This window comes from Oncorhynchus gorbuscha, linkage group LG16, assembly GCF_021184085.1.
Source record: "Oncorhynchus gorbuscha isolate QuinsamMale2020 ecotype Even-year linkage group LG16, OgorEven_v1.0, whole genome shotgun sequence".
NCBI classification, from domain to species: domain Eukaryota; kingdom Metazoa; phylum Chordata; class Actinopteri; order Salmoniformes; family Salmonidae; genus Oncorhynchus; species Oncorhynchus gorbuscha.
The window spans coordinates 62155795-62169478 of record NC_060188.1 but is presented as its reverse complement, the minus strand read 5'-3'; the positions used below and the strand labels follow the sequence as shown (position 1 = coordinate 62169478).

At 41.2% G+C, this 13684-nt stretch overlaps 1 protein-coding gene across 6 annotated transcripts in view; it reads right to left on the bottom strand.

The window, feature by feature from the left end:
* Positions 1 to 13684, bottom strand: part of ncor1 (nuclear receptor corepressor 1) — a 115019-nt gene that overhangs the window by 78081 nt on the left and 23254 nt on the right. For all 6 annotated transcript variants that reach the window (XM_046303605.1, XM_046303607.1, XM_046303610.1 and 3 more), the window contains exons 3-6: positions 7035 to 7129; positions 5418 to 5637; positions 4938 to 5120; positions 3317 to 3439 (exon numbers count right to left, since the gene is read on the bottom strand). In XM_046303605.1, coding sequence (XP_046159561.1) covers positions 3317 to 3439; positions 4938 to 5120; positions 5418 to 5637; positions 7035 to 7129 — 621 coding nt within the window. The remainder of the gene's footprint in view (positions 1 to 3316; positions 3440 to 4937; positions 5121 to 5417; positions 5638 to 7034; positions 7130 to 13684) is intronic.

Below are 13684 nucleotides of genomic sequence, written 5' to 3'. Positions count from 1 at the left end.
CTTGTATCTACGCAGTTAAAAAAAAAAACATTTTTAAAAAATGACACACACACACACACACACACACACACACACACACACACACACACACACACACACACACACACACACACACACACACACACACACACACACACACACACACACACACACGCACACCTTTTCATAAAAACTCTGCCCTGAAACTGCTGTGGCCATATAACCAAGGCCACAGGGGGAATGTTCTACGTGGCTCTGCTCTCACAGTCTGGGCTGAGGAGAGGCTTTCCCGCTAAAAGGGTTAATGGCTGGCTGAGAAGGATGCAGGCGGTCTTGCGAGAACACAGACATGAACTAGTTACCCACACACACAGTCCCACCTTCCCTTTCCCTCTGCTAAAACACACATACACTACCGTTCAAAAGTTTGGGGTCACTTACAAATGTCCTTGTTTTGAAAGAAAAGCACAAAAAAAATGATCCATTAAAATAATATCAAATTGATTAGAAATACAGTGTAGACATTGTTAATGTTCTAAATTAGAGCTGTAAATGGCTGATTTTTAATGGAATGTCTACATCGGCGTACAGAGGCCCATTATCAGCAAACATCACTCCTGTGTTCCAATGGCACGATGTATTAGCTAATCCAAGATGATAATTTTGAAAAGGCTAATTGATCATTAGAAAACCCTTTTGCAATTATGTTCACACAGCTGAAAACTGTTGTGCTGATCAAAGGAGCAATCAAACGGGCCTTCTTTAGACTAGTTGAGTAGCTGGAGCATAAGCATTTGTGGGTTTGATTACAGGCTCAAAATGGACAGAAACAAATAACTTTCTTCTGAAACTCATCAGTCTATAATTGTTCTGAGAAATGAAGGCTATTCAATGTGAGAAATTGCCAACTGAAGAGCTCGTACAACGCTGTGTACAACTCCCTTCACAGAACAGCTCAAACTGTCTCTAACCAGAATAGAAAGAGTGGGAGTCCCCGGTGCACAACTGAGAAAGAGGACAAGTACATTAGTGTCTAGTTTGAGAAACAAACACCTCACAAGTCCTCAACTGGCAGCTTCATTAAATACAGGACAGTTATCTCCATCTCTTCAGTCAAAGACTCAATCATGGACATTACTGAGTTGTGGCTGCTTTGCGTGATGTATTGTTGTCTCTTCCTTCTTGCTCTTTGTGCTGTTGTCTGTGCCCAATAATGTTTGTACCGTGTTTTGTGCTGCTGCCAAGTTGTGTTGCTACCATGCTGTGTTGTCATCTTTAGGTCTCTCTTTATGTGTGTATTTTGTCCTATATTTTTTAAAATTCCATCCCCATCCCCACAGGAGGCCTTTTGCCTTCTGGTAGGCTGTCTTGGAAATAATAATTTGTTCTTCACGGACTTGCCTAGTTAAATAAAAGGTTAAATAAATAAAAAATGGCTACAGCTAAATAACTGCCTAGCAAGATGACAAAGAAAATATTTAATTCACTTTCCATAATCCCAGTGCCAGCCCATAGCCAAATGTTTAGCTAGCTAGCTAAGGTCCGCTAGCATATTCATGCTATTTGATTCGCTCAAAGTCAAGTTAAGTACCTATCAGCAGTGAGATTCTCAGTGTGCTTCATGCTTAAGATTTAAGTACAGTTATGCATAATTGTTACCCTCCACTTTCATAAATTTGAGCATGTATGGAGTGGTGCATCAAAGCTGGGACCGAGAGACTGAAAAACAGCTTCTATCTCAAAGTCATCAGACTAAACAGCCATCACTAAAAACAGAGAGGCTGCTGCCTACGTAAAGACTTGAAATCATTGGCCACTTTAATACATGGATCTCTAGTCACTTCAATGTTTACATTTCTTGCATTACTCATCTCATATGTATATACTATATTTTATACCATTATTGCATCTGCCTATGCCACTGTCATTGCTCATCCATATATATATATCTATATACACTTGTGCACTGTCGGAACTAGAAGCACAAGCATTTCGCTACACTCGTAATAACATTTGCTAACAATGTGTATGTGATCAAAACAATTTTATTAGATAAAAGTGTGGTTAGCACCAGGCAATAGAGTTAATTATAATTGATCTTTTAGGGCAAAATTCCAAATACTTGTATAGCAAGGGAGTTTATGTCCGCTTGTTCTCATGTTGTCTTTTTGGTCTTGTCTCCTTCACTCCTTCTGTGCTGTGCACCACCCACCCCACCCCAAGCCCCTTCCCCTACCACTCACAACAACAAAAGATGAAAGATTGCGTCCTCTGAAAATAATTAGTTTCAACTCATTATTTTATGTTGGACCAAACCTCAAATGCAGCGGTCATATGGACACCAAAACACATTGTCATTATTTTCCTATAATAGAGAACTTAACCTTTATAACAATACCTGTATGTCTCAATTCAAAAATAATTGAGCAGAGCAGACCCTACTAAAACAAGAGTATCAGAAAACATTGATTTGGAAAATGTATGTTCCGTTTGTTGCGCACGGCATTGCGGTACCACGTACCCCTAGCAGCATTTTATCCACAGAGTTATGTGCTAGCTGTCTCGTCTGTGTTTTATAAATTTGCAATGAGCATAAGAAATACACATTTGTATCATTCTGAGAAATAAGCATCTTCTTATCCAGGTAGGCCACTTGATTTCAACGTCTAAAAACAAAGCGGACAGGCTAGCTTGCTGTTCAAACAGGTGAACGGACAGGAAGGTCTGTTCTAACAGTTAAACTGTTCTACCTTGTTAGCTAGCAAATAGATTCAAGTTGGCTAGACTTGAAATATAAAAGATTAGTTGGCTACTCACTAGCACGTGGGCTTGTGCTTGAGAGATTAACTTTTTGAGACCCAGGTCTCATAAACAGTCATTTATTAGTGCTGCTACAATAAGTTGGTCATTATTAGTGGATATGCATTGTGCATGGTTCTGGTTAAATGTGTAACAAAAAGGTTCCGTTTCAGAGTGATTATTATAAGAGTGATTATTGTAAAAGGCAGATTAAACTATTTTGAGAAAATAATTTAATTATTAGTGTGTCTTACGGTTGTGAAACGCTTATATTTAGCCTAGGTATAATTTTAAAAGCCCTGAATTCATTTGATTATTGCTTTCTGTTTGAAATGCAGTGTATTGACCTTTAATTGAGAAGAAAAACTTATTTAGAGAAAACAATGAAAGAAATATTGTGAATCGCTCATATATGCATGGTAAGACCACCAGACACATTGAAAGAGCTGCCTTGTGTAGTAGTGGCAGGTGTAGTAGAGGTGAGTGAGTGAGTACAGTAGGAGTACAGTAGGTGTACAGCATTCCCCGGTAACCCCACCCTGTTCTCGTCATAGATGATCTGGACTATGCTGCGGTGTTTGTTGTGTTCCTGTGGTATGGGGGGAGGGGTCGCCGGCTTTTCTGGCTCCACTGGCTTCGCCGCTTCCTCCTCCAGTTGTTGCTATAAGACAACACATAACAGTTAACAAATGAGTGTGCACACACACACACACACACACACACACACACACACACACACACACACACACACACACACACACACACACACACACACACACACACACACACACACACACACACACACACACACACACACACACACACACACACACAATCATATGGGAAACTTCCTCTCCTCCATAAATCATACAGTTAAAGAATAAGTCATGGGTTTCATGCTGCGAGTTTTCAAACAAAATGTTCATGTTTTCTAATTCCACCTCTATACAGCTCATGGCGGTGGCTGGGCAGGAGAACAAGGCTCCATTTCAACTCAACGATGCTAATCCGATTCCAGTCTCTGATATGCGAGGCTCATGCTTTTTTTTTTTAAATATATATATTTTAAGAGCTCTGTAATGTAACTGACATGCTGGTCCCTGCACTCTCTGAGGCTCACTCTGCTGACTGATAGTTGAACTTGTGTGTGTGTGTGTGTGTGTGTGTGTGTGTGTGTGTGTGTGTGTGTGTGTGTGTGTGTGTGTGTGTGTGTGTGTGTGTGTGTGTGTGTGTGTGTGTGTGTGTGTGTGTGTGTGTGTGTGTGTGTGTGTGTTGAACTGGTGTCCATGTGTTTACATGCTAAAGGTTATGTAAACAACTAGGTTACAAAAGGCAACCCGAGATTAGGAGCTCCTGGAATACCTTGAATAAATAAATAATTCCCAGAAAATCCTGGAAAAAGCCTTAGGAAAACACAAAAATTGCCTTTCTCCCAAAGCCAAGCGCAGTTCACATTCCTGTCTAACGAGTAGGGATTCCAAAAAGACAGCAACTGTTTTTTGCTCTCCGACTCAAATCCCAACAAAAAAGCGAGTTAATTATCCCTTCACCAGGTCAGGAAGAGAGCTTGATATTGTGAATAATCCCATAGCTCCAGATATTCACCGTCTTCTGGGAGCAAGTAATTCAAAGCAGACATAGGTGTGCAACAAGCTAGCTGACCTGTACTCCAGTGGTAATCAACTTAAGAGACCCAGAGATTTGCCTTCAAACGCAGCAGTGAATACAGGGGGGCAACCTGTAGCGCTGCCTGGAGGAGAGTGGTCCTTTCTGGGACGACTACCTAACCTGTATGCTTAGCTGGAGGCCCTTTCACCCTGCCTGACTCACTTACACAATGGACTGGCTCAGTTCCACCTCCTTGTCACGGAGACAAAGAGGCTTTTAACTTGTTTATAACATCTTGTGAAACACGTTGGTATTAGAGGGTATGAATGAGTGATAAAAATACATTTGTTTGGTTCAATCAACATTCAATTAGATGTAATGTTGCAGCATTTGGTTGAAGGGCAGTGTTAAGATCTACTCCAATATTATGTTAATAGCTAGAAATCCAAGATAGAAAAGATTTCCCATCGACACAAATCACAGAATATTAATCTTTCCAACAGGTCTGGGGCAGGCAAGTAGTGTGTCACGTCACAAGTGGCCTAACCCACCTGCTTCTTCTTCAGTTTGAAGATCTGCTGCTCCACTTTAGCGATTTCTCTGTCCACACGGTCCATGCTCTGGATCAGTTCCTCCTTGGACAGTTTGGAGGGCGAGCCGTCCTGCTCCTCCCCCACACGGTGCAGCCCTCCTGGGGACTGAGACTCGGCTTTCATGCCACTGAACTGGGTCTCCTGGAACACAGACAAAGAAAGTGAATCCACTGCAGTCAATGTGGGTTCAATAGATTGCAGTCTCAAACATGTACAGTCTGACTGCAATGTAGTCACAGAATCACTCAGACTGTACAGAATCTACAAATCAACTTGTATGCCATATAAATATTCAATATGTGATCTAGATTAGCCCTTCTGTACCTTGCACAAAGTGATGCCCTCAAACATACTGAAAGTCACTGAGGGTTTTAATACATTGCTTTAGCAATAGTTCTCCATGTCTTTATTAGAAATAGGCAGATAGGCGGCGCCCACCTTCTTGACCTCCCCTCCGGAGGCTCTGAGGCTGTCCTGGACCTGGTGGGACTGCAGGGGCAGAATGATGCCTCCGGACAGGGCATTGTGGGAAAAGTGGGCCTCAGAGACGGTCTCCATGCGAGGCCGCTTGGCTTCCAGGGCCTCATGTCCGTCGGTCTGCTGCTGGGAGGTGACACTGTGGAACTGTTGCTCATAGCCATGACGTCTCTCTGGAGGCCTGGCGTGGTGGGGACGATACCAGTATTGCAATTCTCATTAGTAACGTGGCAAGGAACCAAACCACAGATTTACACAACAGTTCAAAAGTTTGGGGTCACTTACAAATGTCCTTTTTGCAAATTTGCAAAAAATAATTAGACATTTTTGTCCATTAAAATAACATCATATTCATCAGAAATACAGTGTAGATATTGTTAATGTTGTAAATGACTATTGTAGCTGGAAATGGCAGATTTTTAATGAAATATCTACATAGGTGTTCAGAGAGAGGCCCATTATCAGCAACCATCACTCCTGTGTTAGCTAATCCAAGTTCAAGTTGATCATTTTAAAAAGGCTAATTGAGCATTTGAAAACCCCTTTGGAACCATGTTCGCACAGCTGAAAACTGTTGTCCTGATTAAAGAAGCGATACTCAACTAGTCTAAAGAAGGCCAGTTGTATCTGGAGCATCAGCATTTGTGGATTCAATTACAGGCTCAAAATGGCCAGAAACATAGAACTTTCTTCTGAAACTCATCAGTCTATTCTTGTTCTGAGAAATTAAGGCTATTCCATGTGAGAAATTGCCAAGAACCTGAAGATCTGGTACAGCGCTGTGTACTACTCCAGTCACAGAACAGCACCAACTGGCCCTAACCAGAATAGAAAGAGGAATGGGAGGCCCCGGTGCACAACAGAGAAAGAGGACAAGTATATTAGAGTGTCTAGTTTGAGAAACAGACGCCTTACAAGTCCTCAACTGGCAGCTTCATTAAATAGTCAAATGGAACATTTCTGGAATCTTTTATTTCAGCTTATGAAACACTTTACATGTGGCGTTATATTTTTGTTCACAGTAAATACATGGGTCTAGAGTGTACTAGGGCTATGACTATACCAATATTGCGATATTTTTTTCCATGGCAAAAATGTAAATACAAAGCAGAGCAAACTCCTTGGTCCTTTAAAAACCTGCTGTAAAATATTGTGTGCTATAGCTTGGAAAATAAATAAATACATAATTATATGTGACTCTGGATGACAACATAATGCTGCTAAAAATGATTATTTATTAGATGTATTACTACCAGTACGCTGCTGGTCATTGATTATTGCAACATCATTTTAGAGAATAAGACCGACCACCCGGACAGCTGATGAAATTGAGGAGTATTTCTATCTGTAATAAAGCCCTTTTGTGGGGAAAAAACTCATTCTGATTGGCTGTGGCTAGCTCCCCAGTGGGTGGGCCTATGCCCAGTTATGTGAAATCCATAGATTAGAGTTTAATGAATTTACTTAAATTGACTTGATTTCCTTATATGAAATGTAAGTCAGTAAAATCGTTTAAATGGTTGCATTTATAATTTTGTCAAGTATAGATTGGAGGTGGCTGTTGGTATGGTTACGTACCTCTCAGTTCCAGGGTGGAATTCAGAAAGCAAGGAAGGCCTTCGCCGACCCTGCTGGTCCTGCAGGTGACCTCGGTAGTCTGGGACGGTGAACTCCTACACACACACACACACACACACACACACACACACACACACACACACACACCCACACAAGGTCATGACATGGGAAGCTATCCATAATAACATGGTGGGTGACAGCCAGTCTGGGCACAGTGAACAGGGCAGGTCTGCACAGCCTGATGATAACACATTGCAAGTCATAGCAAGAACACATATCACCAAAACAAAGCTTTTGCCAAAACCTTTTTTAAATTTTATATTTAAGATAATAAAATGACTTGTAGGTCCCTATACTTTCCATAACGCAAATCAAAACAGCATTGCAGAATCAGCATTTGCTGTATGAGAGGGATTAGGCATTTTTTCTCTTTGATCTGTTGTGAAGAGAACAGTAAAACTATCTGTGTCCTTGCACCAGAGGCATATTCAGAGACATTTATGTCTATGATACATCGACACTATCAAAAGGGGAAACTACTCTACTTGATGATTATTAACGATGTAAATAAAAAAATATTTGTACAGTCACATTGGCTGCATTTACACAGGCAGCCCAATTCTGATCTTATTTCCACTAATTGCTTTTTGACCAATCAGACCAGCTCTGAAAAAGATCTGATGTGGTTGGTCAAAAATGCAGCCAATGAGGCGACTGTACTGTACAAATAGCCAGAGAAGCACCAAGACACTTCAGAGGTTATGGTGGAGCTTCACTGCAGTTATTGGCACAACCACTTCATCAGCCAGAAGAGGACTGGCCACCCCTCATAGCCTGGTTCTGGTTTTGGCCTTTCTATGGAGTTTTTCCTAGCCACCGTGCTTCTACACCTGCATTGCTTGCTGTTTGGGGTTTTAGGCTGGGTTTCAGTACATCACTTTGAGATGTACTGGGCTATATAAATTTGATTTTGATTTGATTCATCAAGCACCTTAGTACCTTGGTCAAACATGACTAACATCTATTTAATCAATCACACTAGAAAACAAAAATTGTCTTCTATCAGGACACTGTGACCTACAAACAAAACTTGACATGTCAATGCACTTAACAGAAAGTTGAGGCTTACCTAGAGGATAACAACAACCGTTATTTTGTCCATAGATGGGTTGTAAATAACCAGAAATGTACCATTGACTGCATTCGGTATAAGTCAGGGTCTGAGAAATTTGTAATCAATTCCTAACAAACATGAAATGACCTTCGTTTATTGTGTGTTTTGGGATCATTTTTATGTTGCTACAACTGCAAGGAAAAGGTTTGAGAGAGACGGACCCTAGGTTATCAGTCAACTGCTAATTAATCTCAAAACAGTTATTATCCCTTGCAAATTAAATTCAAAACATAGGCCTTTTACTGTACTCTCCAAATTCCCAACACTTAGGCGTACACGCATACAGCGAGTTAATTTCAATGTAAATTTCAATGTAAAACTATGAAGCATTGATGATTATGTTATAATGATTATTCGCAGGCCAGCTGGCTGGAGTGTTTACGGACATATTCAATCTCTCCCGATCCCAGTCGGCCGTTTCCACCTGCTTCAAGATGTCCACCATTGTTCCTGTACCCAAGAAAGCAAAGGTAACAAATTGACTATCGCAGCGTAGCACTCACTTCTGTCATCATGAAGTCCTTTGAGAGGATATTTAAGGATCATATCACCTCCAACTTACCTGATACCCTAGACCCACTTCAATGTGCATACCGCCCCTATAGATCCACAGATGATGCAATCACCATTGCACTGCGCACTGCCCTATCCCATCTGGACAAGAGAAATACATATGTAAGAATGCTGTTCATTGACTACAGCTCAGCCTTCAACACCCTAGTACCCTCCAAACACATGATTAAGCTCGGAGCCCTGGGTCTGAAGCACACCCTGTGCAACTGGGTCCTGGACTTCCTGACGAGCCACCCCCCCAAGTGGTGAAGGTAGGAAACAACAATTCCACTTCGCTGATCCTCAACACAGGGGTCCCACAAGGGTGCGTGCTCAGCCCCATCATGTACTCCCTGTTCACCCATGACTGCGTGGACAAGAACGCGTTTAACTTAAATCAAGTTTGCAGACGACACAACAGTAGTAGGCCTGATTATCAACAATGACGAGACAGCCTACAGGGAGGTGAGTGGTGCCAGGAAAATAACCTCTCCCTCAACTATTTGGCTTGTCCCCTAAGACCCTCACAAACTCTTACAGAAGCACCATTGAGAGCATCCTGTCGGGCTGCATCACCGCCTGGTACGGCAACTGCACCGCCAGCAACCACTGGGCTCTCCAGGGGGTGGTGAGGTCTGCACACTACCTGCCCTCCAGGACAACTACAGCACCCAATGTCACAGCACAGCCAAAAAGAGAATTGAGAAAATCAACCACCCGAGCCACGGTCTGTTCACTCCGCTATCATCCAGAAGGCGAGGTCAGTAAAGGTGCATCAAAACTGGGACCGAAAGACTGCAAAAAACAGCTTCTCTCTCAAGGCAATCATAATGACAAAGCAAAAACAGTTTAGAAATGTTTGAAAATGTATTAAAAATAAAAATCTTAAATATGACATTTACATAAGTATTTAGAACCTTTACTCTGTACTTTATTGCAGCACCTCTGGCAGTGATTACAGCCTCGAGTCTTCTTGGGTATGACGCTACAAGCTTGGAACACCTGTATTTGGAGAGTTTCTCCCATTCTTCTCTGCAGATACTCTCAAGCTCTGTCAGGTTGGATGGGGAGCATCGCTGCACAACCATTTTCAGCTCTCTCCAGAGATGTTAGAGTGGGTTAAAATCTGGCCTCTGGCTAGGCCACTCAAGGTCATTCAGAGACTTGTTCCAAAGCCACTCCTGTGTTGTCAGGGTTGTTGCCCTATTGGAAGGTGAACCCTGGCCCAAGTCTGAAATCCTGAAAACTCTGGAGCAGGTTTTCATCAAGGATCTCTCTGTACTTTACTCCATTCCATTCATCTTTCCCTCGATCCTGACTAGTCTCCCAGTCCCTGCCACTGAACAAAATCACCACAGCACGATGCTGCCACCACCATACTTCACCAAAGGTATGGTGCCAGGTTTCCTCCAGACGTGACACTTGGCATTCAGACCAAAGAGTTAAATATTGGTTTCATCAGACCAGAGAATCTTGTTTCTCATGGTCTGAGAGTCCTTTAGGTGCCTTTTGGCAAACTCCAAGCGGGCAGTCATGTGCTTTTTATTGAAGAGTGGCTTCCGTCTGACCACTCTACCATAAAGGCCTGATTGGTGCAGAGATGGTTGTCCTTCTGGATGGTTCTCCCATCTCCACAGAGGAACTCCGGAGCTCTGTCAGAGTGACTGTCAGGGAAGTAACTAAGAACCCGACAAAGGCCCTTCTCCCCCAATTGCTCAGTTTGGCCAGGCATACAGCTCTAGGAAGAGTCTTGGTGGTTCCAAACTTCTTCCATTTAAGAATGATGGAGGCCTCGGTGTTCTTGGTGACCTTCAATGCTGCAGCCATTTTTTGGTGACCTTCAATGCTGCAGACATTTTTTGGTACCCTTCCCCCAGATCAGTGCCTCGCCCTCATGGCTTGGTTTTTGCTCTGACATGCACGGTCAACTGTGTGATCTTATATAGACTGGTGTGTGCCTTTCCGCATTATGTCCAATCAATTGAATTTACCACAGGTAGACTCAAGTTGTATAATCAAGTTGTAGAAACATCTCAAGAATGATCAATGAAAACAGGATGCACCTAAACTAAATTTCAAGTCTCATAGCAAAGGGTCTGAATACTTATTTAAATAAAAATGTGTTTTTTTTGTTCAATTACATTTGCAAAAAATTATCTAAAAAAACATTTTTCGCTTTGTCATTATTGTGTTTAGATTGATGAGGGGGACATTTTTTAAATCAACTTTAGAACAAGGCTGTAATGTAACAAAATGTGGGGGGGGGAATCAAGGGATCTGAATACTTTCCAAACAAGGATTTATAAAGTCAGGCACATTTCACAGTTAGGCTATTGATTATAGACCTAATTAAGTTAGTGTTTCCTCTCTCCTCACTTTTATTAGATATTAAGACATGGGCTGTTTTCTCATCTCATCTCCTCATTCTGCCTCCATGCATTGTTCTCAACACCAATATGCTAGTTAACTTTGCTATTATGCACATAGCAACATGGTCTAGGAAAAGGTGCCAATTCAACAGCACAGTGAAGTGTTTCTGAACCATAGACAGCGACCACTATCCAACATGGGAGAATGCGCATGTTATAAAAAAAATGTTTTAATTGTTCTTATAAAATATAACCAGATACAATTTCAGTAGTACATGTCTTAGACTGATGGACTGTGCCCTCCCCACTGCCTCCACAATGGATCAGTCCACTCAGAGAGAAGCGAATCAGACAGGTGTCTTGTACCCCGTGATGTTTTTTTTCTTTTTGCTACTGCTTGACCAGCAGCCTATCGACCAAACAATCGACTAAAAGGGGCTCAGCCCTAATCTAGATTTATTAGGCTTGGGCGATATACTGTTTCTACATATACAGGGGACGGAGTGCTATGTCCCTGCTTACTATATACTATAAGAAATCTAAGATGTGTCACAAATTATATCCAGCTCAGGGCTTCAGCAATGTAACTTGCTAATAACTAAGTGACTAGATGTCGATATCAAGTTTCTTGGTTACTAGCCTGACTACCAGTCTCTTTAGCGAATATTCCACTCCTTGTCATTGCCAAAAAGATAGGCCTTTCTGCCATCTGTAAAATATGAACATTCTATCATTAATGAGTTGTAGGAGAACAGAGGATTTGATCCTGATTCAATAACCATCACAGCTATCCTCCAATCACAACTATTATCCAAATATTGGAATGATCACTTTTTATTTCTATACACAGAACACGTTGGTATCTGGTTGCCAAGGGAAAAAATGTGTCCAGACGAAACCAGTCTGTCAAAAGTTGCTAGTTTACGTGTAAATTATCAAACTAAATACATACTGCAATTCCAAAGCCTCAAAACACAATTTGCCTAGCGAACAACTAAATATTTGTTTTTGACTAATCCATGTTGTCATGGAAAATGTTAATGTCATTTCCAACAACCAATACACAACTCCACCGTAAATCCAGCTGCATAATAAACATTGAGATTACAGAAAGGACAGTCTCTTTGGCAATGACATGGAGTAGAAAGTTAACAAAAAGACAGGTACCCAGACTAGAGAATGAATTTATTAATCGTCATTTTAAAATAAAAACATTGCACTCCAAAAAACTAAATCAACAACTTACAGACACACACAAACAATGACTACATCTCATCTGCCCCGCATGCTCACACCCCCATCCCTAGAGCCTACATTATTCTTGGCCACATGGTATTAAAATTGTACCAATTTGTTATGCTCGTTCAATAATGCTATTTCAATAACAAAATCATTACCGATTTTTCCCATTGTGTCAATTTATGGCGAATTTATTCACTTCCAAGTTTCTTGTATGTGTTTTCATGATGAAAAGAGAATCGTCCAGCCCATTGGGTATGGTCAGTACACCCCCATATGCCCTGTCTTGAAATATGTAGACAGATGTTTTTCTAGCTCCACTTACAACTTCTGGACTTTTTAGCATTCCCAGAAAGCATGGACTATTGAGTCATTATTAGCTTTACACTTTAAACATAACTCTGCCGTTGTGTACACTAATTCCAGTATGTAAACTAATGTATAGAATTTATTATACAAAATTCACAAATTCTACAGCACTTTCATTAACTGTAATTTCATTAGTTATGCTCCAACTTTTCCTCCATCTTGTGCAAACAGCAGTTCTTTTTAAGCCTTGGTTCAAATAGTTACTTTTTTTTCCTAAGAGATGTTCAGATTCCTTTCATTAGCCACCGTTTGCAGTACACAGACTTCTTACCTATCCATAGCCTTGGATTGTGCCACAATGATGAGTATCCTTGTTTCAGATGTGAAATTCCACACAACTTGTGTACTGTTCTCCACACCTCTTTTGAGTGTAAAACAATTGGGTTCAAAGTTTCAACAGACCATATGACAAAGTATCAACAGGGGTAAAAGGATAATTTAGTTCCTGTTCTATTGTTATCCAATCCAAGCCAGCATTCCCTTTGCGCCAATGTTTCGCCAATTTAGCCATTTCAAATGATAAATTGTACAATTTGACATCTGGTAAAGCCAAGCCTCCTACATCCCTTGGTGAGCACATAGGACTAATATCTAAACTGAGTATATTTACAGTGCCTTGCAAAAGTATTCATCCCCCTTGACGTTTTTCCTCGTGAGATTTAAGAGCCTCCTCATATTATCAGTTGAGGTCCTGTTCTTAATAAATCCTACTTGGTCACTATGAATAATATTAGGTAGTGCCTTCTAAGTGTATCGCAAGGGTCTTAGTAAGAATCTTACAGTCCACATTAAGGACGCTGATTGCGCTAAAATTCCCAGGTTCTGTAGCATCTCTATCCTTTTTAGGAATAAGCGATATAAAAGCCCCATTAAAAGGTGTCCGGAAAAGAGCCATTTTTAAATGCCTCCTGGTAAACCACTGTCAATACAGGTACAGTAATGTCAAT